Source organism: Oncorhynchus tshawytscha, unplaced genomic scaffold, assembly GCF_018296145.1.
Source record: "Oncorhynchus tshawytscha isolate Ot180627B unplaced genomic scaffold, Otsh_v2.0 Un_contig_5596_pilon_pilon, whole genome shotgun sequence".
NCBI lineage: Eukaryota > Metazoa > Chordata > Actinopteri > Salmoniformes > Salmonidae > Oncorhynchus > Oncorhynchus tshawytscha.
This window is the reverse complement of record NW_024608933.1, coordinates 65,648-91,503: the sequence shown is the minus strand read 5'-3', so window position 1 is coordinate 91,503 and position 25,856 is coordinate 65,648. Positions and strand designations below refer to the sequence as shown.

The 25,856-nt window shown below is 45.6% G+C and overlaps 1 protein-coding gene across 1 annotated transcript; it reads right to left on the bottom strand.

Annotated features, from left to right (window-relative positions):
* Window positions 1–244: 244 nt before the first annotated feature.
* Window positions 245–24,963, bottom strand: LOC121844004 (ligand-dependent nuclear receptor corepressor-like protein; the record flags this gene model as incomplete). Its single annotated transcript, XM_042313862.1, is given in 6 exon segments — window positions 245–323; window positions 7,091–7,282; window positions 7,675–7,789; window positions 8,780–8,850; window positions 9,169–9,234; window positions 24,734–24,963. Coding segments are annotated over 6 exon segments (620 nt in total), but the record flags the coding sequence as incomplete, so codon positions are not given.
* Window positions 24,964–25,856: the final 893 nt, after the last annotated feature.

Genomic DNA, 25,856 nt, shown 5'->3' with positions numbered 1-25,856 from the left:
ACTGATACAGACCACCTAACACTGTCCCACTACATCCACCACTAGACAGACAGTCTACTGATACAGACCACCTAACACTGTCCCACTACTCTGAATTATGTTGTGGTTTTGCCGTACAGGCTATAATAGTGAAATATTGTATTGTCAATGCATGGTAAATAGTAACGACGGCATCTATTGGCTAGGCATACTAAGTATCGTGCTGGTATGGACATTATGGACCAATGAGAGGAGAGACACTCACCCTGAGGCTTTGTGAATGGTGGGTGACGTGGAGGCCGAGCTGGCAGAGTTCCGCTTGGAGAGGTCGAGCACACTGTCCGCTACGGGAGAAGGAATCAGACAACTAGTCAGAGGTCAGACAACTAGTCAGAGGTCAGACAACTAGTCAGACAACTAGTCAGAGGTCAGACAACTAGTCAGAGGTCAGACAACTAGTCAGACAACTAGTCAGGTCCTGTTGGGTTCTCCAGGTCAGTGGTGTGGTTCTAGGTCACCTGTTGTCAGAGGTCAGGCAGGTCCTGTTGGGTTCTCTACGTGGTGTGGTTCTAGGTCTGGGGTCAGAGGGTTCAGGCAACTGGTCAGTGGTGTGGTTCTAGGTCAGGCAGGTCCTGTTGGGTTCTAGTCAAAGGTCAGGCAGGTCCTGTTGGGTTCTCTACTGGTGGGCTCTAGGTCCTGTTGGGTTCTCTATGGTGTGGTTTTAGGTCCTGTTGGGTTCTCGAGGTCCTGTTGGGTTCTCTACCTGTGTGTGGCTCTAGTCCTGTTGGGTTCTCTAGAGGTCACGGCAGGTCCTGTTGGGTTCTCTACTAGGTCCTGTTGGGTTCTCTAAACGTGGTGTGGTTCTAGGTCCTGTTGGGTTCTCTACGGGTGGCTCTAGGTCCTGTTGGGTTCTCTACGTGGTGTGGCTCTAGGTCCTGTTGGGTTCTCTACGTGGTGGGTTCTAGGTCCTGTTGGGTTCTCTACGTGGTGTGGCTCTAGGTCCTGTTGGGTTCTCTGGTGTGGTTCTACCTGTTGGGTGGTGTGGCTCTAGGTCCTGTTGGGTTCTCTACCTGGTGGTCCTGGGGTTCTCTAGGTCCTGTTGGGTTCTCTACGTGGTGTGGTTCTAGGTCCTGTGGTTCTAGGTCCTGTTGGGTTCTCCTACGTGGTGTGGTTCTCCTGTTGGGTTCTCTAGGTCCTGTCCTGGGTTCTCCTACGTGGTGTGGTCCTCTAGGTCCTGTTGGGTTCTCTACCTGTTGGGTTCTGGGTGTGGTTCTAGGTCCTGTTGGGTTCTCTACGTGGTGTGGTTCTAGGTCCTGTTGGGTTCTCTACGTGGTGTGGTTTTAGGTCTGTTGGGTTCTCTAGGTCCTGTCCTGGGTTCTCTACCTGTGGGTTCTCTACGTGGTTCTAGGTCCTGTTGGGTTCTCTACGTGGTGTGGCTCTAGGTCCTGTTGGGTTCTCTACGTGGTGTGGCTCTATGTCCTGTTGGGTTCTCTACGTGGTGTTGGTTCTAGGTCCTGTTGGGTTCTCTACGTGGTGTGGTTCTAGGTCCTGTTGGGTTCTCTACGTGGTGTTGGTTCTAAGTCCTGGTATTGGTTTTAGGTCCTGTTGGGTTCTCTACGTGGTGTGGTTCTAGGTCCTGTTGGGTTCTCTACGTGGTGTGGTTCTAGGTCCTGTTGGGTTCTCTACGTGGTGTGGTTCTAGGTCCTGTTGGGTTTTCTACGTGGTGCATAGGTCCTGTTGGGTTCTCTAGGTGTGGTTCTAGGTCCTGAATTCTAAGTGGTGTGGCTCTAGGTCCTGTTGGGTTCCAGCAATGCTAGTTGTTGCATGAGATATTAGGGTTCTCAATGGTGTGGTTCTAGGTCCTAGCATGAGATATTAGAATCAATGCTAGTTAGCATGAGATATTAGAATCAATGCTAGTTAGCATGAGGGTATTAGTGAATCTGTGTGCCCAAAGCTAGTTATCCTGACCTGGTGTGGTCCTGGTCCCAACCGAGGTGCTGGTTCAACGTCCTGACCTGGGTTCCTCAAAGTTATCCTGACCTGGGTAATCCTCAAAAAGCAACGTTATCCTGACCTGGTGTAATCCTGACCTCCTCAGGTGCTACAACGTTAGGTGCTACAACGTTATCCTGACCTGGGTAATCCTCAACCTAGGTGCTACAACGTTATCCTGACCTGGGTAATCCTCAACCGAGGTGCTACAACGTTATCCTGACCTGGGTAATCCTCAACCTAGGTGCTACAACGTTATCCTGACCTGGGTAATCCTCAACCTAGGTGCTACAACGTTATCCTGACCTGGGTAATCCTCAACCTAGGTGCTACAACGTTATCCTGACCTGGGTAATCCTCAACCGAGGTGCTACGTTATCCTGACCTGGGTAATCCTCAACAACGTTATCCTGACCTGGGTAATCCTCAACCTAGGTGCTACAACGTTATCCTGACCTGGTGCTACAACGTAATCCTCCTGGGTAACCTCAGGTGCTACAACGTTATCCTGACCTGGGTAATCCTCAACCTAGGTGCTACAACGTTATCCTGACCTGGGTAATCCTCAACCTGAGGTGCTACAACGTTATCCTGACCTGGGTAATCCTCAACCTAGGTGCTACAACGTTATCCTGACCTGGGTAATCCTCAAGGTGCCAACGTTATCCTGACCTGCCTCACAACGTTATCCTGACCTGGGTAATCCTCAACCGAGGTGCTACCTCAACCTAGGTGCTATCCTGACCTGGGTAATCCTCAACCTAGGTGCTACAACGTTATCCTGACCTGGGTAATCCTCAACCTAGGTGCTACAACGTTATCCTGACCTGGGTAATCCTCAACCTAGGTGCTACAACGTTACGTTATCCTGACCTGGGTAATCCTCAACCTAGGTGCTACAACGTTATCCTGACCTGAATCCTGGTGCTACAACGTAATCCTCAACCTAGGTGCTACAACGTTATCCTGACCTGGGTAATCCTGACCTGGGTAATCCTCAACCTAGGTGCTACAACGTTATCCTGACCTGGGTAATCCTCAACCTAGGTGCTACAACGTTATCCTGACCTGGGTAATCCTCAACCTAGGTGCTACAACGTTATCCTGACCTGGGTAATCCTCAACCTAGGTGCTACGTTATCCTGACCTGGGTGCTAATCCTGACCTGGGTAACCTCAGGTGCTACAACGTTATCCTGACCTGGGTAATCCTCAACCTAGGTGCTACAACGTTATCCTGACCTGGGTAATCCTCAACCTAGGTGCTAGAACGTTATCCTGACCTGGTAATCCTCAACTGAGGTGCTACAACGTTATCCTGACCTGGGTAATCCTCAACCGTAGGTGCTGGGTAATCCTCAACCTAGGTTATCCTGACCTGGGTAATCCTCCTCAACCTAGGTGCTACCTCAACCTAACAACGTTATCCTGACCTGGACGTTATCCTCAACCTAGGTGCTATCCTCAACCTAGGTGCTCCTCAACCTAGGTGCTACAACGTTATCCTGACCTGGGTAATCCTCAACCTAGGTGCTACAACGTTATCCTGACCTGGGTAATCCTCAACCTAGGTGCTACAACATTATCCTGACCTGGGTATCCTCAACCTAGGTGCTACAACGTTATCCTGACCTGGGTATCCTCAACCTAGGTGTGGGTTCTCTCCCAGAGCAGCCTACTACAAAGCAGGATCAAATAGTTAGCCAGGTATCGTTGATAAGCACGGATGATACTTATAGATATGATACTTATAGATACTTATAGATATGATACTTATAGATACTTATAGATACTTATAGATATGATACTTATAGATATTATAGATATGATACTCTTATAGATACTTATAGATATGATAGATATGATACTTATAGATATGATACTTATAGATACTTATAGATATGATACTTATAGATATGATACTTATAGATACTTATAGATATGATACTTATAGATACTTATAGATATGATACTTATAGATACTTATAGATATGATACTTATAGATACTTATAGATATGCGTTTTCGGGTGTTGAATCCATCGACCCTTCGCTAAAACCCTCTGGCTCCCTTGGATACTGATGCAACCTCCCTTGGATACTGATGCAACCTCTGGCTCCCTTGGATACTGATGCAACCTCTGGTTCCCTTGGATACTGATGCAACCTCTGGCTCCCTTGGATACTGATGCAACCTCTGGCTCCCTTGGATACTGATGCAACCTCTGGTTCCCTTGGATACTGATGCAACCTCTGGTTCCCTTGGATACTGATGCAACCTCTGGTTTGGATACCCTTGGATACTGATGCAACCTCTGGCTCCCTTGGATACTGATGCAACCTCTGGCTCTGGCCTTGGATACTGATGCAACCTCTGGCTGATGCAACCTCTGGATACTGATGCAACCTCTGGCTCCCTTGGATACTGATGCAACCTCTGGTTCCCTTGGATACTGATGCAACCTCTGGCTCCCTTGGATACTGATGCAACCTCTGGCTCCCTTGGATACTGATGCAACCTCTGGCTCCCTTGGATACTGATGCAACCTCTGGCTCCCTTGGATACTGATGCAACCTCTGGCTCCCTTGGATACTGATGCAACCTCTGGTTCCCTTGGATACTGATGCAACCTCTGGTTCCCTTGGATACTGATGCAACCTCTGGTTCCCTTGGATACTGATGCAACCTCTGGCTCCCTTGGATACTGATGCAACCTCTGGCTCCCTTGGATACTGATGCAACCTCTGGTTCCCTTGGATACTGATGCAACCTCTGGCTCCCTTGGATACTGATGCAACCTCTGATGCTCTGGCTCCTTGGATACTGATGCATGCAACTGATGCAACCTCTGGCTCCCTTGGATACTGATGCAACCTCTGGCTCCCTTGGATACTGATGCAACCTCTGGCTCCCTTGGATACTGATGCAACCTCTGGCTCCCTTGGATACTGATGCAACCTCTGGCTCCCTTGGATGCTGATGCAACCTCTGGCTCCCTTGGATACTGATGCAACCCCTGGCTCCCTTGGATGCTGATGCAACCTCTGGCTCCCTTGGATACTGATGCAACCTCTGGCTCCCTTGGATACTGATGCAACCTCTGGCTCCCTTGGATACTGATGCAACCCTGGCTCCCTTGGATACTGATGCAACCTCTGGTTCCCTTGGATACTGATGCAACCTCCGACAGCGTTTTCCCCCGGAAGCCCATTTTCCCCCTTCTAACCATTGGAGAAATCTCCTCACAATGATCACAAACTATGTTTTTAATAAACGCAATGAAAATAAACACTGCTAAATCAGGAAACTCTTGGGTATGTTGTGGTGGATTGTCGCTACAATGTCTTCACGGGAAACCTGGTCAAGTTGTTTCGTAGTGTGGCTAGCCACTGAATACACCCTGTATAGTACGAGTTGCTAACCCATTTGGGGATTATAAAAGTGCTTTCAGATCGTTTGCTGATGTCGACAGCAAGGTGAGTTAAAATTCCTAATATAGCCAACTTCGCTAGCTAGCATCCATTTAGAGAAAACAAGTTCTAGCAAGTGGCTAGCTAGCGTTAACAACGTTTGGTGGTCAATAAGAAAGAGCTGAGCTAAGCTAACCAGCTGAGCTAAGCTAACCAGCTGAGCTAGCTAACCAGTTGAGCTAAGCTAACCAGCTGAGCTAGCAAACACTAACAAAAATATAGTTTTGGGATTCTAATAATACTCCCAACAGGCTCTGCATTTCAGGAATCAGTACCTGGTTCGCTGTTTAATTATTTAACCATTTAAACTCCGATTTTTCCCACTGCCCTTCATGCATTTTGGGCTCGACTACAGTTGCTATCACTTGGAGCGTTGCAATTGGTTGCCCAAAATTCCAGGGCGGGGCTTAGCGAAAGAGCCAATTAGACCTTGCCCATTTTAAGCTCATCTTTAAAAAAAACAATGTAAAGATAGTTAGGCAAGTTAGCTGGCTAACTCATTGTTCCCGCTTTGTAGTATACCCCACCTGGTGTGGGTTCTAAACCCTGGTGCGCTCTCTACCCGGTGTGGGTTCTAAGCCCTGGTGCGCTCTCTACCCGGTGTGGGTTCTAAACCCTGGTGCGCTCTCTACCCGGTGTGGGTTCTAAGCCCTGGTGCGCTCTCTACCCAATGTGGGTTCTAAGCCCTGGTGCGCTCTCTACCCAATGTGGGTTCTAAGCCCTGTTGGGCTCTCTGCCCGGTGTGGGTTCTAAGCCCCAGTGTGGGTTCTAAGCCCTGGTGCGCTCTCTACCCGGTGTGGGTTCTAAGCACTGGTGCGCTCTCTACCCAGTGTGGGTTCTAAGCTCTGTTGCGCTCTCTACCCGGTGTGGGTTCTATGTTCTGTTGGGTTCTCTACCCGGTGTGGGTTCTAAGCCCTGTTGGGCTCTCTGCCCGGTGTGGGTTTTAAGCCCTCTTGGGCTCTTTGCCCGGTGTGGGTTCTATGCCATGTTGGACTCTCTACCCGGTGTGGGTTCTAAGCCCTGGTGCGCTCTCTACCCGGTGTGGGTTCTAAGCCCTGGTGCGCTCTCTACCCGGTGTGGGTTCTAAGCCCTGTTGGGCTCTCTGCCCGGTGTGGGTTCTAAGCCCTGGTGCGCTCTCTACCCGGTGTGGGTTCTAAGCCCTGGTGCGCTCTCTACCCGGTGTGGGTTCTAAGCCCTGGTGCACTCTCTACCCAGTGTGGGTTCTAAGCTCTGTTGCGCTCTCTACCCGGTGTGGGTTCTATGTTCTGTTGGGTTCTCTACCCGGTGTGGGTTCTAAGCCCTGTTGGGCTCTCTGCCCGGTGTGGGTTTTAAGCCCTCTTGGGCTCTTTGCCCGGTGTGGGTTCTAAGCCATGTTGGGCTCTCTACCCGGTGTGGGTTCTAAGCCCTGTTGGGCTCTCTACCCGGTGTGGGTTCTAAGCCCTGTTGAGCTCTCTACCTGGTGTGGGTTCTAAGCCCTGTTGGTTCTCTTCCTGGTGTGGGTTCCAAGTCCTGTTGGGTCCTCTACCTGGTGTGGGTTCTATGTCCTGTTGGGTTCTCTATCTGGTATTGGTTCTATGTCCTGTTGGGTTCTCTATCTGGTGTTGGTTCTCTACCTGGTATGGATTCTAAGTCCTGTCGGGTTCTCTACCTGGTGTGGGTTCCCCCTCCTGGTTCCGTGTCACAGTGAGGTCTAGAGGTGAGTCGAGGTCAGAACGCTGGGAGCCTGTGGTGGTGGTAAGGCGTGTCTTGGAGGCGTACTCCATGGCAAACTGCCTCACCATCCTCTTCATCAGTTCCTGGGCCACCAGAGGGACGTTAGGGTCTCCACTGGACGCCAGCTCTGGACAGACAGCCAATCACAGGTAAGCACACTGCCTACGTACATGTATCTCAGCCAATCACAGGTAAACACACTGCCTACGTACATGTATCTCAGCCAATCACAGGTAAGCACACTGTCTACGTACATGTATCTCAGCCAATCACAGGTAAGCACACTGTCTACGTACATGTATCTCAGCCAATCACAGGTAAGCACACTGTCTACGTACATGTATCTTAGCGCGTATAAACCAGGTAGCCAACGATGCTACGTAGCGCTGTTAGCATTAAGAGTGTAAACGCTGTCGTCTCTGTTCTAGTCGGACGGGGACTCACCTTTCTTATGGAACACAGCGTTAGCATTAAGAGTGTAAACGCTGTCGTCTCTGTTCTGGTCGGACGGGGACTCACCTTTCTTATGGAACACAGCGTGGAGGAACCTGTGAGCTGATAGACTGCTGTCCGAGAGGGAAGGGGCTTGGGAGGGCGTGTCGTCTGAGGGGGAGGCGGCCACTGGGACATGGTCCTATTAGAGGAGGAAGAGACAATGACATCACCGACGCGACGTAACAACACATACAAAACCGCAACAACGCCGTAGGGGGCGTTCCTCTGCCCAGACGCCTGCCAGATCTTACAACGTCTGGATCCATATTTTATATATCAGCTAACCGCATCATAAGTCCATGACGCAGTCCATGACGTGGCACGCAACCATTGGTTGATTCACCGCAACGTCTGGATCCATATTTTATATATCAGCTAACCGCATCATAAGTCCATGACGCAGTCCATGACGTGGCGCGCAACCATTGGTTGATTCACCGCAACGTCTGGATCCATATTTTATATATCAGCTAACCACATCATAAGTCCATGACGCAGTCCATGACGTGGCGCGCAACCATTGGTTGATTCACCGAACGTTTCTGGATCCATATTTTATATATCAGGAACTAACCACATCATAAGTCCATGACGCAGTCCATGACGTGGCGCGCAACCATTGGTTGATTCACCGCAACGTCTGAGCAGCGGAACACAACCAACGTCACCTGAACGACAACAGAAGATATAGTCGACAACAGCTCCAGTCAGCGACTGACAGAGAAACCCAGTAAATCTGATATAGTTGAACTAAACTGAAGCGTTTCCCTGAGAGAGCTGGAACTAAACTGAAGCGTTTCCCTGAGAGAGCTGGAACTAACTGAAGCGTTTCCGTCAGAGAGCTGGAACTAAACTGAAGCGTTTCCCTGAGAGAGCTGGAACTAACTGAAGCGTTTCTGTCAGAGAGCTGGAACTAAACTGAAGCGTTTCCGTGAGAGAGCTGGAACTAGACTGAAGCGTTTCCGTCAGAGAGCTGGAACTAGACTGAAGTGTTTCCGTCAGAGAGCTGGAACTAGACTGAAGTGTTTCCGTCAGAGAGCTGGAACTAACTGAAGCGTTTCCGTCAGAGAGCTGGAACTAAATCAAGACAGAAAATAGCAGTCCGTTTGTATCACGGAGCTGAACTTACATTGATCAGCAGGCTGCAGAAGGAACAACTGGCCTTCACTGCCCAGTCCTCTAGCTCCTCGGGTTCACAGTCTGGAAACACACACACACACACACACACACACAGACACACAGTCAATAAAGTCTCAGTGGCACCAACTGGGAGCGAACACGTGTACACACACACACACACACACACACACACACACACACACACACACACACACACACACACACACACACACACACACACACACACACACACACACACACACACACACACACACACACACACACACACACACACACACACACACACACACACACACACACAGACAGACAGACAGACAGACAGACAGACAGACAGACAGACAGACAGACACAGACACACACACACACACTGACACTCACCATCAAAAATATTGAGGTCTCTGAGCAGCAACGGGCCATAGATTCCCTCCAGAATGCTCTCGAACCCTGGAATAGACACATACATATCAACTAGTGGTTAGAGTGTAGAGGAGGTAGGTAGCCTAGTGGTTAGAGTGTAGAGGAGGCAGGTAGTCTAGTGGTTAGAGTGGAGAGGAGGCAGGTAGACTAGTGGTTAGAGTGTAGAGGAGGTAGGTAGTCTAGTGGTTAGAGTGTAGAGGAGGTAGGTAGACTAGTGGTTAGAGTAAAGAGGAGGCAGGTAGACTAGTGGTTAGAGTAAAGAGGAGGCAGGTAGTCTAGTGGTTAGAGGAGGTAGAGGAGGCAGGTAGCCTAGTGGTTAGAGTGTAGAGGAGGCAGGTAGTCTAGTGGTTAGAGTGTAGAGGAGGTAGGTAGTCTAGTGGTTAGAGTGTAGAGGAGGTAGGTAGCCTAGTGGTTAGAGTGTAGAGGAGGCAGGTAGACTAGTGGTTAGAGTAAAGAGGAGGCAGGTAGTCTAGTGGTTAGAGGAGGTAGAGGAGGCAGGTAGCCTAGTGGTTAGAGTGTAGAGGAGGCAGGTAGTCTAGTGGTTAGAGTGTAGAGGAGGCAGGTAGTCTAGTGGTTAGAGTGTAGAGGAGGCAGGTAGTCTAGTGGTTAGAGTGTAGAGGAGGCAGGTAGTCTAGTGGTTAGAGTGTAGAGGAGGCAGGTAGCCTAGTGGTTAGAGTGTAGAGGAGGTAGGTAGCCTAGTGGTTAGAGTGTAGAGGAGGTAGGTAGCCTAGTGGTTAGAGTGTAGAGGAGGTAGGTAGACTAGTGGTTAGAGTGTAGAGGAGGCAGGTAGTCTAGTGGTTAGAGGAGGCAGGTAGCCTAGTGGTTAGAGTGTAGAGGAGGCAGGTAGCCTAGTGGTTAGAGTGTAGAGGAGGCAGGTAGCCTAGTGGTTAGAGTGTAGAGGAGGTAGGTAGCCTAGTGGTTAGAGTGTAGAGGAGGTAGGTAGACTAGTGGTTAGAGTGTAGAGGAGGCAGGTAGTCTAGTGGTTAGAGGAGGCAGGTAGCCTAGTGGTTAGAGTGTAGAGGAGGCAGGTAGCCTAGTGGTTAGAGTGTAGAGGAGGCAGGTAGACTAGTGGTTAGAGTGTAGAGGAGGCAGGTAGACTAGTGGTTAGAGGAGGCAGGTAGACTAGTGGTTAGAGTGTGGAGGAGGCAGGTAGTCTAGTGGTTAGAGTGTGGAGGAGGCAGGTAGTCTAGTGGTTAGAGTGTGGAGGAGGTAGGTAGTCTAGTGGTTAGAGTGTGGAGGAGGCAGGTAGTCTAGTGGTTAGAGTGTAGAGGAGGCAGGTAGTCTAGTGGTTAGAGTGTAGAGGAGGCAGGTAGACTAGTGGTTAGAGTGTAGAGGAGGCAGGTAGACTAGTGGTTAGAGGAGGCAGGTAGACTAGTGGTTAGAGTGTGGAGGAGGCAGGTAGTCTAGTGGTTAGAGTGTGGAGGAGGCAGGTAGTCTAGTGGTTAGAGTGTGGAGGAGGCAGGTAGTCTAGTGGTTAGAGTGTAGAGGAGGCAGGTAGACTAGTGGTTAGAGTGTAGAGGAGGCAGGTAGACTAGTGGTTAGAGGAGGCAGGTAGACTAGTGGTTAGAGTGTGGAGGAGGCAGGTAGTCTAGTGGTTAGAGTGTAGAGGAGGCAGGTAGTCTAGTGGTTAGAGTGTAGAGGGGGCAGGGTGGCCTAGTGGTTAGAGTGTAGAGGAGGCAGGTAGTCTAGTGGTTAGAGTGTAGAGGAGGCAGGTAGCCTAGTGGTTAGAGTGTAGAGGAGTAGTAGAATAGCAGTAGAATAGCTATGACAGCAGTCTTCAACTCCAGCCTGGTCTCAGAGCAAAATGTAGTAGAATAGCTATGACAGCAGTCTTCAACTCCAGCCTGGTCTCAGAGCAAAACGTAGTAGAATAGCTATGACAGCAGTCTTCAACTCCAGCCTGGTCTCAGAGCAAAACGTAGTAGAATAGCTATGACAGCAGTCTTCAACTCCAGCCTGGTCTCAGAGCAAAACGTAGTAGAATAGCCATGACAGCAGTATTCAACTCCAGCCTGGTCTCAGAGCAAAACGTAGTAGAATAGCTATGACAGCAGTCTTCAACTCCAGCCTGGTCTCAGAGCAAAACGTAGTAGAATAGCTATGACAGCAGTCTTCAACTCCAGCCTGGTCTCAGAGCAAAACGTAGTAGAATAGCTTTGACAGCAGTCTTCAACTCCAGCCTGGTCTCAGAGCAAAACGTAGTAGACTAGCTATGACAGCAGTCTTCAACTCCAGCCTGGTCTCAGAGCAAAACGTAGTAGAATAGCTATGACAGCGGTCTTCAACTCCGACCTGGTCTCAGAGCAAAACGTTTCTCCTCAGTCTAGACGCAAATCAAGCTCCCGGAAGCGCATACGGTGGACAACGTCATCAGTCTCCAGAAAACTTGTTAGATAGCTAATATTTAGAAAAAAACACTTATAGGGGTAGAATTATGCTAACCCGTTTTGCAATCCCTTTGTCTTTTCTTGCTAGCTTGCTGATTAGCTTCCGAGGTTAGCTGGCTAGTTAGCGACAGGCAGTAGTTATTGGAGACGGAGGCAGCGTTTCTTAGCCAGTCGATATCATGAATCAGCCGGCATCATTTTTATGGATATATATACAAATAAAATGTCAACTGAACAAAAAAAAGTTTAAATTAAGTGCAGCTGTGCATAGATACAGAACAAAAAGACTGAACGACTGGGTCGCGTCCATAGATACAGAACAAAAAGACTGAACGACTGGGTCGCGTCCATAGATACAGAACAAAAAGACTGAACGACTGGGTCGCGTCCATAGATACAGAACAAAAAGACTGAATGACTGGGTCGGGTCCGTAGATACAGAACAAAAAGACTGAACGACTGGGCCGCGTCTCTGGCAACCGAACCAATAGAACGAAGGACCAGCCGGCTTGGGGAGCAACCCAAGATCTGTAGACTACATCCAGTTTGCTGAGTGTTGGGGGCTATTTTGTAAATGACAACGCCGAAGGATCGAGGATCGGTAGGATAGTCCGTTTTACGAGGGTATGTTTGGCAGCATGAGTGAAGGAGGCTTTGTTTGCAAAATAGGAAGCCGAATTTAGATTTGATTTTGGATTGCAGATGCTTAATGTGAGTCTGGAAGGAGAGTTTACAGTCTAACCAGACACCTAGGTATTTGTAGTTGTCCATGTATTCTAAGTCAGAACAGTCCAGAGTAGTGATGCTGGACGGGCAGGCGGGTGCGGGCAGCAATCGGTTGAAGAGCATGCATTTAGTTTTACTGACATTTAAGAGCAGTTGGAGGCCACGGAAGGAGAGTTGTATGGCATTGAAACTCGTCTGGAGGTTTGATAGCACAGTGTCCAAAGAAGGGCCAGATGTATACAGAATGGTGTCGCCTGAGTAGAGGTGGATCAGAGAATCACCAGCAGCAAGAGCGACATCATTGATATATGCAGAGAAAAGAGTCGGCCCGAGAACTGAACCGTGTGGTACCCCCATAGAGACTGCCAGAGGTCCGGACAACATGCCCTCCGATTAGACACACGGAACTCTATCTGACAAGTAGTTGATGAACCAGGTGAGGCAGTCATTTGAGAAACCAAGGCTGTTGAGTCTGCTGATAAGAAATGGTGATTGACAGAGTCGAAAGCCTTGGCCAGGTTGATGAATACGGCTTCACAGTACTGTCTTTTATCGATGGCGGTTATGATATCATTTAGAACCTTGAGCGTGGCTGAGGTGCACCCATGACCAGATCTGAAACTAGATTGCATAGTGGAGAAGGTACGGTGGGATTCGAAATGGTCAGTGATCTGTTTGTTAACTTGGCTTTCGAAGACCTTAGAAAGGCAGGGCAGGATGGATATAGGTCTGTAACAGTTTGGGTCTAGAGGCAGGGCAGGATGGATATAGGTCTGTAACAGTTTGGGTCTAGAGGCAGGGCAGGATGGATATAGGTCTGTAACAGTTTGGGTCTAGAGGCAGGGCAGGATGGGTATAGGTCTGTAACAGTTTGGGTCTAGAGGCAGGGCAGGATGGATATAGGTCTGTAACAGTCTAGAGGCAGGGCAGGATGGGTATAGGTCTGTAACAGTCTAGAGGCAGGGCAGGATGGGTATAGGTCTGTAACAGTCTAGAGGCAGGGCAGGATGGGTATAGGTCTGTAACAGTTTGGGTCTAGAGGCAGGGCAGGATGGGTATAGGTCTGTAACAGTTTGGGTCTAGAGGCAGGGCAGGATGGGTATAGGTCTGTAACAGTTTGGAGTCTAGAGGCAGGGCAGGATGGGTATAGGTCTGTAACAGTTTGGAGTCTAGAGGCAGGGCAGGATGGATATAGGTCTGTAACAGTTTGGGTCTAGAGGCAGGGCAGGATGGATATAGGTCTGTAACAGTTTGGGTCTAGAGGCAGGGCAGGATGGATATAGGTCTGTAACAGTCTAGAGGCAGGGCAGGATGGGTATAGGTCTGTAACAGTCTAGAGGCAGGGCAGGATGGGTATAGGTCTGTAACAGTCTAGAGGCAGGGCAGGATGGGTATAGGTCTGTAACAGTTTGGGTCTAGAGGCAGGGCAGGATGGGTATAGGTCTGTAACAGTTTGGGTCTAGAGGCAGGGCAGGATGGGTATAGGTCTGTAACAGTTTGGAGTCTAGAGGCAGGGCAGGATGGGTATAGGTCTGTAACAGTTTGGAGTCTAGAGGCAGGGCAGGATGGATATAGGTCTGTAACAGTTTGGGTCTAGAGGCAGGGCAGGATGGATATAGGTCTGTAACAGTTTGGGTCTAGAGGCAGGGCAGGATGGGTATAGGTCTGTAACAGTTTGGGTCTAGAGGCAGGGCAGGATGGGTATAGGTCTGTAACAGTTTGGGTCTAGAGGCAGGGCAGGATGGGTATAGGTCTGTAACAGTTTGGGTCTAGAGGCAGGGCAGGATGGGTATAGGTCTGTAACAGTTTGGGTCTAGAGGCAGGGCAGGATGGATATAGGTCTGTAACAGTTTGGGTCTAGAGGCAGGGCAGGATGGGTATAGGTCTGTAACAGTTTGGGTCTAGAGGCAGGGCAGGATGGGTATAGGTCTGTAACAGTTTGGGTCTAGAGGCAGGGCAGGATGGGTATAGGTCTGTAACAGTTTGGGTCTAGAGGCAGGGCAGGATGGGTATGGGTCTGTAACAGTTTGGAGTCTAGAGGCAGGGCAGGATGGGTATAGGTCTGTAACAGTTTGGAGTCTAGAGGCAGGGCAGGATGGGTATAGGTCTGTAACAGTTTGGAGTCTAGAGGCAGGGCAGGATGGGTATAGGTATGTAACAGTTTGGGTCTAGAGGCAGGGCAGGATGGATATAGGTCTGTAACAGTTTGGGTCTAGAGGCAGGGCAGGATGGATATAGGTCTGTAACAGTTTGGAGTCTAGAGGCAGGGCAGGATGGGTATAGGTCTGTAACAGTTTGGGTCTAGAGGCAGGGCAGGATGGGTATAGGTCTGTAACAGTTTGGGTCTAGAGGCAGGGCAGGATGGATATAGGTCTGTAACAGTTTGGAGTCTAGAGGCAGGGCAGGATGGGTATAGGTCTGTAACAGTTTGGGTCTAGAGGCAGGGCAGGATGGATATAGGTCTGTAACAGTTTGGGTCTAGAGGCAGGGCAGGATGGGTATAGGTCTGTAACAGTTTGGGTCTAGAGGCAGGGCAGGATGGATATAGGTCTGTAACAGTTTGGAGTCTAGAGGCAGGGCAGGATGGGTATAGGTCTGTAACAGTTTGGAGTCTAGAGGCAGGGCAGGATGGGTATAGGTCTGTAACAGTTTGGGTCTAGAGGCAGGGCAGGATGGGTATAGGTCTGTAACAGTTTGGAGTCTAGAGGCAGGGCAGGATGGGTATAGGTCTGTAACAGTTTGGAGTCTAGAGGCAGGGCAGGATGGGTATAGGTCTGTAACAGTTTGGAGTCTAGAGGCAGGGCAGGATGGGTATAGGTCTGTAACAGTTTGGAGTCTAGAGGCAGGGCAGGATGGGTATAGGTCTGTAACAGTTTGGAGTCTAGAGGCAGGGCAGGATGGATATAGGTCTGTAAAAGTTTGGAGTCTAGAGGCAGGGCAGGATGGGTATAGGTCTGTAACAGTTTGGAGTCTAGAGGCAGGGCAGGATGGGTATAGGTCTGTAACAGTTTGGAGTCTAGAGGCAGGGCAGGATGGGTATAGGTCTGTAACAGTTTGGAGTCTAGAGGCAGGGCAGGATGGGTATAGGTCTGTAACAGTTTGGAGTCTAGAGGCAGGGCAGGATGGATATAGGTCTGTAACAGTTTGGAGTCTAGAGGCAGGGCAGGATGGGTATAGGTCTGTAACAGTTTGGAGTCTAGAGGCAGGGCAGGATGGGTATAGGTCTGTAACAGTCTAGAGGCAGGGCAGGATGGGTATAGGTCTGTAACAGTTTGGAGTCTAGAGGCAGGGCAGGATGGGTATAGGTCTGTAACAGTTTGGGTCTAGAGGCAGGGCAGGATGGATAGGTCTGTAACAGTTTGGGTCTAGTGGATATAGGTCTGTAACAGTTTGGGTCTAGAGGCAGGGCAGGATGGGTATAGGTCTGTAACAGTTTGGAGTCTAGAGGCAGGGCAGGATGGGTATAGGTCTGTAACAGTTTGGAGTCTAGAGGCAGGGCAGGATGGATATGGGTCTGTAACAGTTTGGAGTCTAGAGGCAGGGCAGGATGGGTATAGGTCTGTAACAGTTTGGAGTCTAGAGGCAGGGCAGGATGGGTATAGGTCTGTAACAGTTTGGGTCTAGAGGCAGGGCAGGATGGATATAGGTCTGTAGCAGTTTGGAGTCTAGAGGCAGGGCAGGATGGGTATAGGTCTGTAACAGTTTGGAGTCTAGAGGCAGGGCAGGATGGATATAGGTCTGTAACAGTTTGGGTCTAGAGGCAGGGCAGGATGGGTATAGGTCTGTAACAGTTTGGAGTCTAGAGGCAGGGCAGGATGGGTATAGGTCTGTAACAGTTTGGAGTCTAGAGGCAGGGCAGGATGGGTATAGGTCTGTAACAGTTTGGAGTCTAGAGGCAGGGCAGGATGGATATAGGTCTGTAACAGTTTGGAGTCTAGAGGCAGGGCAGGATGGGTATAGGTCTGTAACAGTTTGGGTCTAGAGGCAGGGCAGGATGGATATAGGTCTGTAACAGTTTGGAGTCTAGAGGCAGGGCAGGATGGGTATAGGTCTGTAACAGTTTGGAGTCTAGAGGCAGGGCAGGATGGGTATAGGTATGTAACAGTTTGGAGTCTAGAGGCAGGGCAGGATGGGTATAGGTCTGTAACAGTTTGGAGTCTAGAGGCAGGGCAGGATGGATATAGGTCTGTAACAGTTTGGAGTCTAGAGGCAGGGCAGGATGGGTATAGGTCTGTAACAGTTTGGAGTCTAGAGGCAGGGCAGGATGGGTATAGGTCTGTAACAGTTTGGAGTCTAGAGGCAGGGCAGGATGGGTATAGGTCTGTAACAGTTTGGGTCTAGAGGCAGGGCAGGATGGATATAGGTCTGTAACAGTTTGGAGTCTAGAGGCAGGGCAGGATGGGTATAGGTCTGTAACAGTTTGGAGTCTAGAGGCAGGGCAGGATGGGTATAGGTCTGTAACAGTTTGGAGTCTAGAGGCAGGATGGGTAGGGCAGGATGGGTATAGGTCTGTAACAGTTTGGAGTCTAGAGGCAGGGCAGGATGGGTATAGGTCTGTAACAGTTTGGAGTCTAGAGGCAGGGCAGGATGGGTATAGGTCTGTAACAGTTTGGAGTCTAGAGGCAGGGCAGGATGGGTATAGGTCTGTAACAGTTTGGAGTCTAGAGGGCAGCAGGGCAGGATGGGTATAGGTCTGTAACAGTTTGGAGTCTAGAAGCAGGGCAGGATGGGTATAGGTCTGTAACAGTTTGGAGTCTAGAAGCAGGGCAGGATGGGTATAGGTCTGTAACAGTTTGGAGTCTAGAAGCAGGGCAGGATGGGTATAGGTCTGTAACAGTTTGGAGTCTAGAGAGGGCAGGATGGGTATAGGTCTGTAACAGTTTGGAGTCTAGAGGCAGGGCAGGATGGGTATAGGTCTGTAACAGTTTGGAGTCTGGAGGCAGGGCAGGATGGGTATAGGTCTGGAACAGTTTGGAGTCTGGAGGCAGGGCAGGATGGGTATAGGTCTGTAACAGTTTGGAGTCTGGAGGCAGGGCAGGATGGGTATAGGTCTGGAACAGTTTGGAGTCTGGAGGCAGGGCAGGATGGGTATAGGTATGTAACAGTTTGGAGTCTAGAGGCAGGGCAGGATGGGTATAGGTCTGTAACAGTTTGGAGTCTGGAGGCAGGGCAGGATGGGTATAGGTAGAGTGTCTCCCCCTTTGAAGAGAACTTCAGTTTGTTGTTGTCACCTTGTGTAATTATGAAATTATTAAATGGACATGTCTAGTTAATTGGCAGTTATCAAAACACATTATATTATTATCAAAACGCATTATATTGACGTGAACAGTTGTGAGATTAGGCTACAGGTTAAACATAAAATAAACAAATAGACAAACAAACAGCGGCTGTTGTTGACAAGCACCCTCAGTTCATATTATTTCCTATTTAATGAAGTGATTGAAATGATCTTCATCCTCAATAGTCTATTCCAGCAGACTACCGGAGGGAAAACAAGCATCTCAACAACACCAACAACAACACCACCTCGCTACTCATGTTCGCTACAACAACAACAACACCACCTCGCTACTCATGTTCGCTACAACAACAACAACACCACCTCGCTACTCATGTTCGCTACAACAACACCAACACCAACACCTCGCTACTCATGTTCGCTACAACAACAACACCAACAACAACACCACCTCGCTACTCATGTTCATGTTCTACAACAACAACAACACCAACACCTTGCTACTCATGTTCGCTACAACAACAACACCAACAACACCAACACCTCGCTACTCATGTTCGCTACAACAACAACAACAACACGAACACCTCACTACTCATGTTCGCTACAACAACAACACCTCGCTACTCATGTTCGCTACAACAACACCAACAACACCAACACCTCACTACTCATGTTTGCTACAACAACAACAACAACACCAACACCTCGCTACTCATGTTCGCTACAACAACACCAACACCAACACCTCGCTACTCATGTTCGCTACAACAACAACACCAACACCACCACCTCGCTACTCATGTTCGCTACAACAACAACAACACCTCGCTACTCATGTTCGCCACAACAACAACAACACCAACACCTCGCTACTCATGTTCGCTACAACAACACCAACAACACCTCGCTACTCATGTTCGCTACAACAACAACAACAACACCTCGCTACTCATGTTCGCTACAACAACAACAACACCAACACCTCACTACTCATGTTCGCTACAACAACACCAACACCAACACCTCGCTACTCATGTTCGCTACAACAACAACAACAACAACACCTCGCTACTCATGTTCGCTACAACAACAACAACACCAACACCTCGCTACTCATGTTCGCTACAACAACACCAACACCTCGCTACTCATGTTCGCTACACCAACACCTCGCTACTCATGTTCGCAACAACACCAACAACACCACCACCACCAAATGGGTGTGTGTGTGTGTGTGTGTTAGCCTGTTGCAAACGTAGCAGCTACTCTTCCTGGTTTTTTTTGTGTAATGTTTACTGTTCATTTCTATGTTTTTGTTCATGTTGTGTCTTTTTTGGTTTATGTCACTTGTTTTTGGCCAATGTAAACATGTTTCCCCATGACAATAAAGACCCTTGACTCGAACAGCAGCTAGTTATAGTAACCATAACAAACACATTATAGCTAGTTATAGTAACCATAACAAACACGTTATAGCTAGTTATAGTAACCATAACAAACACGGTATAGCTAGTTATAGTAACCATAACAAACACGGTATAGCTAGTTATAGTAACCATAACAAACATGTTATAGCTAGTTATAGTAACCATAACAAACATGTTATAGCTAGTTATAGTAACCATAACAAACACGACAGCTAGTTATAGTAACCATAACAAACACGTTATAGCTAGTTATAGTAACCATAACAAACACGTTATAGCTAGTTACAGTAACCATAACAAACACGTTATAGCTAGTTATAGTAACCATAACAAACACGTTATAGCTAGTTATAGTAACCATAACAAACACGTTATAGCTAGTTATAGTAACCATAACAAACACGGTATAGCTAGTTATAGTAACCATAACAAACACGACAGCTAGTTATAGTAACCATAACAAACACGTTATAGCTAGTTATAGTAACCATAACAAACACGTTATAGCTAGTTATAGTAACCATAACAAACACGTTATAGCTAATTATAGTAACCATAACAAACACGACAGCTAGTTATAGTAACCATAACAAACATGTTATAGCTAGTTATAGTAACCATAACAAACACGACAGCTAGTTATAGTAACCATAACAAACACGTTATAGCTAGTTATAGTAACCATAACAAACACGTTATAGCTAGTTATAGTAACCATATCAAACATGACAGCTAGTTATAGTAACCATATCAAACACGGTAGCTAGTTATAGTAACCATAACAAACACGTTATAGCTAGTTATAGTAACCATATCAAACATGACAGCTAGTTATAGTAACCATAACAAACACGTTATAGCTAGTTATAGTAACCATAACAAACACGTTATAGCTAGTTATAGTAACCATAACAAACATGTTATAGCTAGTTATAGTAACCATAACAAACACGTTATAGCTAGTTATAGTAACCATAACAAACACGTTATAGCTAGTTATAGTAACCATAACAAACATGTTATAGCTAGTTATAGTAACCATAACAAACACGTTATAGCTAGTTATAGTAACCATAACAAACACGGTATAGCTAGTTATAGTAACCATAACAAACACGTTATAGCTAGTTATAGTAACCATAACAAACACGTTATAGCTAGTTATAGTAACCATAACAAACACGTTATAGCTAGTTATAGTAACCATAGCAAACACGACAGCTAGTTATAGTAACCATAACAAACACGTTATAGCTAGTTACAGTAACCATAACAAACACGTTATAGCTAGTTATAGTAACCATAACAAACACGTTATAGCTAGTTATAGTAACCATAACAAACACGTTATAGCTAGTTATAGTAACCATAACAAACACGGTATAGCTAGTTATAGTAACCATAACAAACACGACAGCTAGTTATAGTAACCATAACAAACACGGTATAGCTAGTTATAGTAACCATAACAAACACGGTATAGCTAGTTATAGTAACCATAACAAACACGTTATAGCTAGTTATAGTAACCATAACAAACACGTTATAGCTAGTTATAGTAACCATAACAAACACGACAGCTAGTTATAGTAACCATAACAAACACGGTATAGCTAGTTATAGTAACCATAACAAACACGTTATAGCTAGTTATAGTAACCATAACAAACATGTTATAGCTAGTTATAGTAACCATAACAAACACATTATAGCTAGTTATAGTAACCATAACAAACACGTTATAGCTAGTTATAGTAACCATAACAAACACGGTATAGCTAGTTATAGTAACCATAACAAACATGTTATAGCTAGTTATAGTAACCATAACAAACACATTATAGCTAGTTATAGTAACCATAACAAACACATTATAGCTAGTTATAGTAACCATAACAAACACGTTATAGCTAGTTATAGTAACCATAACAAACACGTTATAGCTAGTTATAGTAACCATAACAAACACGACAGCTAGTTATAGTAACCATAACAAACACGGTAGCTAGTTATAGTAACCATAACAAACACGGTAGCTAGTTATAGTAACCATAACAAACACGACAGCTAGTTATAGTAACCATAACAAACACGACAGCTAGTTATAGTAACCATAACAAACACGTTATAGTTAGTTATAGTAACCATATCAAACACGACAGCTAGTTATAGTAACCATAACAAACATGTTATAGCTAGTTATAGTAACCATAACAAACACGTTATAGCTAGTTATAGTAACCATAACAAACACGTTATAGCTAGTTACAGTAACCATAACAAACACGTTATAGCTAGTTATAGTAACCATAACAAACACGTTATAGCTAGTTATAGTAACCATAACAAACACGGTAGCTAGTTATAGTAACCATAACAAACATGTTATAGCTAGTTATAGTAACCATAACAAACACGGTATAGCTAGTTATAGTAACCATAACAAACATGTTATAGCTAGTTATAGTAACCATAACAAACACATTATAGCTAGTTATAGTAACCATAACAAACACATTATAGCTAGTTATAGTAACCATAACAAACACGTTATAGCTAGTTATAGTAACCATAACAAACATGTTATAGCTAGTTATAGTAACCATAACAAACACATTATAGCTAGTTATAGTAACCATAACAAACACGTTATAGCTAGTTATAGTAACCATAACAAACACGGTATAGCTAGTTATAGTAACCATAACAAACATGTTATAGCTAGTTATAGTAACCATAACAAACACATTATAGCTAGTTATAGTAACCATAACAAACACATTATAGCTAGTTATAGTAACCATAACAAACACGTTATAGCTAGTTATAGTAACCATAACAAACACGTTATAGCTAGTTATAGTAACCATAACAAACATGACAGCTAGTTATAGTAACCATAACAAACACGGTAGCTAGTTATAGTAACCATAACAAACACGGTAGCTAGTTATAGTAACCATAACAAACACGACAGCTAGTTATAGTAACCATAACAAACACGACAGCTAGTTATAGTAACCATAACAAACACGTTATAGTTAGTTATAGTAACCATATCAAACACGACAGCTAGTTATAGTAACCATAACAAACATGTTATAGCTAGTTATAGTAACCATAACAAACACGTTATAGCTAGTTATAGTAACCATAACAAACACGTTATAGCTAGTTACAGTAACCATAACAAACACGTTATAGCTAGTTATAGTAACCATAACAAACACGTTATAGCTAGTTATAGTAACCATAACAAACACGGTAGCTAGTTATAGTAACCATAACAAACATGTTATAGCTAGTTATAGTAACCATAACAAACATGTTATAGCTAGTTATAGTAACCATAACAAACACGTTATAGCTAGTTATAGTAACCATAACAAACACGTTATAGCTAGTTATAGTAACCATAACAAACACGTTTTAGCTAGTTATAGTAACCATAACAAACACGACAGCTAGTTATAGTAACCATAACAAACATGTTATAGCTAGTTACAGTAACCATAACAAACACGTTTTAGCTAGTTATAGTAACCATAACAAACACGACAGCTAGTTATAGTAACCATAACAAACACGTTATAGCTAGTTATAGTAACCATAACAAACACGTTATAGCTAGTTATAGTAACCATAACAAACACGTTATAGCTAGTTATAGTAACCATAACAAACACGTTACAGCTAGTTATAGTAACCATAACAAACACATTATAGCTAGTTATAGTAACCATAACAAACATGTTATAGCTAGTTATAGTAACCATAACAAACACGTTATAGCTAGTTATAGTAACCATAACAAACATGTTATAGCTAGTTATAGTAACCATAACAAACACGTTATAGCTAGTTATAGTAACCATAACAAACACGGTAGCTAGTTACAGTAACCATAACAAACACGTTATAGCTAGTTACAGTAACCATAACAAACACGTTATAGCTAGTTATAGTAACCATAACAAACACGTTATAGCTAGTTATAGTAACCATAACAAACACGTTATAGCTAGTTATAGTAACCATAACAAACACGTTTTAGCTAGTTATAGTAACCATAACAAACACGACAGCTAGTTATAGTAACCATAACAAACACGTTATAGCTAGTTATAGTAACCATAACAAACACGGTAGCTAGTTATAGTAACCATAACAAACACGACAGCTAGTGATAGTAACATAACAAACACGTTATAGCTAGTTATAGTAACCATAACAAACACGACAGCTAGTGATAGTAACATAACAAACACGTTATAGCTAGTTATAGTAACATAACAAACACGTTATAGCTAGTTATAGTAACCATAACAAACACATTATAGCTAGTTATAGTAACCATAACAAACACGGTTTAGTTAGTTAAGCTAATCCAACTAGCTTGTTAGCTGCTAGAAATCATGGACTTCTACGAGGTGTTTTTACAGGGACATACATTGGAAACAGCCAAGACAGGACAAAGAGAAACGGAGTCAACAGAAAACGGACATGTTAAACTACCTGCAGTTATTAAAGACAGCTTGCAAAGGCATTTAGCATTAGCGGCTAACGTCAGTTACCTGCTGTTATTAAAGGCATTTAGCATTAGCGGCTAACGTCAGTTACCTGCTGTTATTAAAGGCATTTAGCATTAGCGGCTAACGTCAGTTACCTGCTGTTATTAAAGGCATTTAGCATTAGCGGCTAACGTCAGTTACCTGCTGTTATTAAAGGCATTTAGCATTAGCGTAACGTCAGTACCTGCTGTTATTAAAGGCATTTAGCATTAGCGGCTAACGTCAGTTACCTGCTGTTATTAAAGGCATTTAGCATTAGCGGCTAACGTCAGTTACCTGCTGTTATTAAAGGCATTTAGCATTAGCGGCTAACGTCAGTTACCTGCTGTTATCAAAGGCATTTAGCATTAGCGGCTAACGTCAGTTACCTGCTGTTATTAAAGGCATTTAGCATTAGCGGCTAACGTCAGTTACCTGCTGTTATTAAAGGCATTTAGCATTAGCGGCTAACGTCAGTTACCTGCTGTTATTAAAGGCATTTAGCATTAGCGGCTAACGTCAGTTACCTGCTGTTATTAAAGGCATTTAGCATTAGCGGCTAACGTCAGTTACCTGCTGTTATTAAAGGCATTTAGCATTAGCGGCTAACGTCAGTTACCTGCTGTTATTAAAGGCATTTAGCATTAGCGGCTAACGTCAGTTACCTGCTGTTATTAAAGGCATTTAGCATTAGCGGCTAACGTCAGTTACCTGCTGTTATTAAAGGCATTTAGCATTAGCGGCTAACGTCAGTTACCTGCTGTTATTAAAGGCATTTAGCATTAGCGGCTAACGTCAGTTACCTGCTGTTATTAAAGGCATTTAGCATTAGCGGCTAACGTCAGTTACCTGCTGTTATTAAAGGCATTTAGCATTAGCGGCTAACGTCAGTTACCTGCTGTTATTAAAGGCATTTAGCATTAGCGGCTAACGTCAGTTACCTGCTGTTATTAAAGGCATTTAGCATTAGCGGCTAACGTCAGTTACCTGCTGTTATTAAAGGCATTTAGCATTAGCGGCTAACGTCAGTTACCTGCTGTTATTAAAGGCATTTAGCATTAGCGGCTAACGTTACAGCTAAACCGGGTTTAACTCATGTTGTGGATCTTTCCCTTTTTGTACTTTGGGGATGTAAAATCGCTTCCAAGTTCAAAAGGCCATTTACAAAAAGATGCCAAGGTTTCTTCTTACCGACGCAGTTGATCAGTTTGTGCCGCCAGGTATCGAGTTCCCGCTTGAATCCGTTCCTTTCTACGGTGCATTTGGAGCTGCGGCACCGGGCAGCCATTCTGTCTGCCTCCTCCTTTCACCCTGCTCGGTCTCTCTTTGCGTCACCAGGAGTCAACCTCCGCTCATCACGACTGACCTCTCTCTCTCTCTCTCCCTGTCTCTCTGTCTCTCTCTCTCTCTCTCTCTCTCTGTCTCTCTCTCTCTCTCTCTCTCTCTCTCTCTCTCTCCTCTGTCTCCTCTCTCTCTCTCTCTCTCTCTCTCTGTCTCTCAATTCTTCAAGTCTCTCTGTCTCTGTCTCTCTCTCTCTCTCTCCCTCTCTCTCTCTCTCTCTCTCTCTCTCTCCCTCTCTCTCTCCCTCTGTCTCTCTCTCTCTCTCTCTCTCTCCTCTCTCTGTCTCTCTCTCTCTCTCTCTCTCTCTCTCTCTCTCTCTCTCTCTCTCCCTCTCTCTCTCTGTCTCTCTCTCTCTCTCCTCTCTCTCTCTCTCTGTCTCTCTACCTCTCTCTCTCTCTCTCTCTCTCTCTCTCTCTCTCTCTCTCTCCCTCTCTCTCTCTCTCTCTCTCTCTCTCTCTCTCTCTCTCTCTCTCCCTCTCTCTCTCTCTCTCTCTCTCTCTCTCTCTCTCTCTCTCCCCTGTCTCTCTCTGTCTCTCTCTCTGTCTCTCTCCCTGTCTCTCTCTCTCTCTCAATTCAAGTTTAATAATGTATGGGGCTTTACTGGCATGGGAAACATATGTTTACATTGCCGATGCAATAAACAAAAGTTAAATAAACAAATGAACAGTAAACATTACACTCACAAAAGTTCCAAAAGAATAAAGACATTTCAAATGTCATATTATGTGCAAATAGTTGATATACAAAGGGGAAAATAAATTAACATAAATATGGGTTTTTATTTACAATGGTGTGTGTTCTTCACTGGTTGCCCTTTTCTTGTGGCAACATGTCACACATCTTGCTGCTGTGATGGCACTCTCATTTAGAATTGCGACCTGGCCAAGATAATGCGAAGCAGTTTCGACACATACAACCACACAGAGTTAAACATGGAGTAAAACAAACATACAGTCAATAATACAGTATAAAC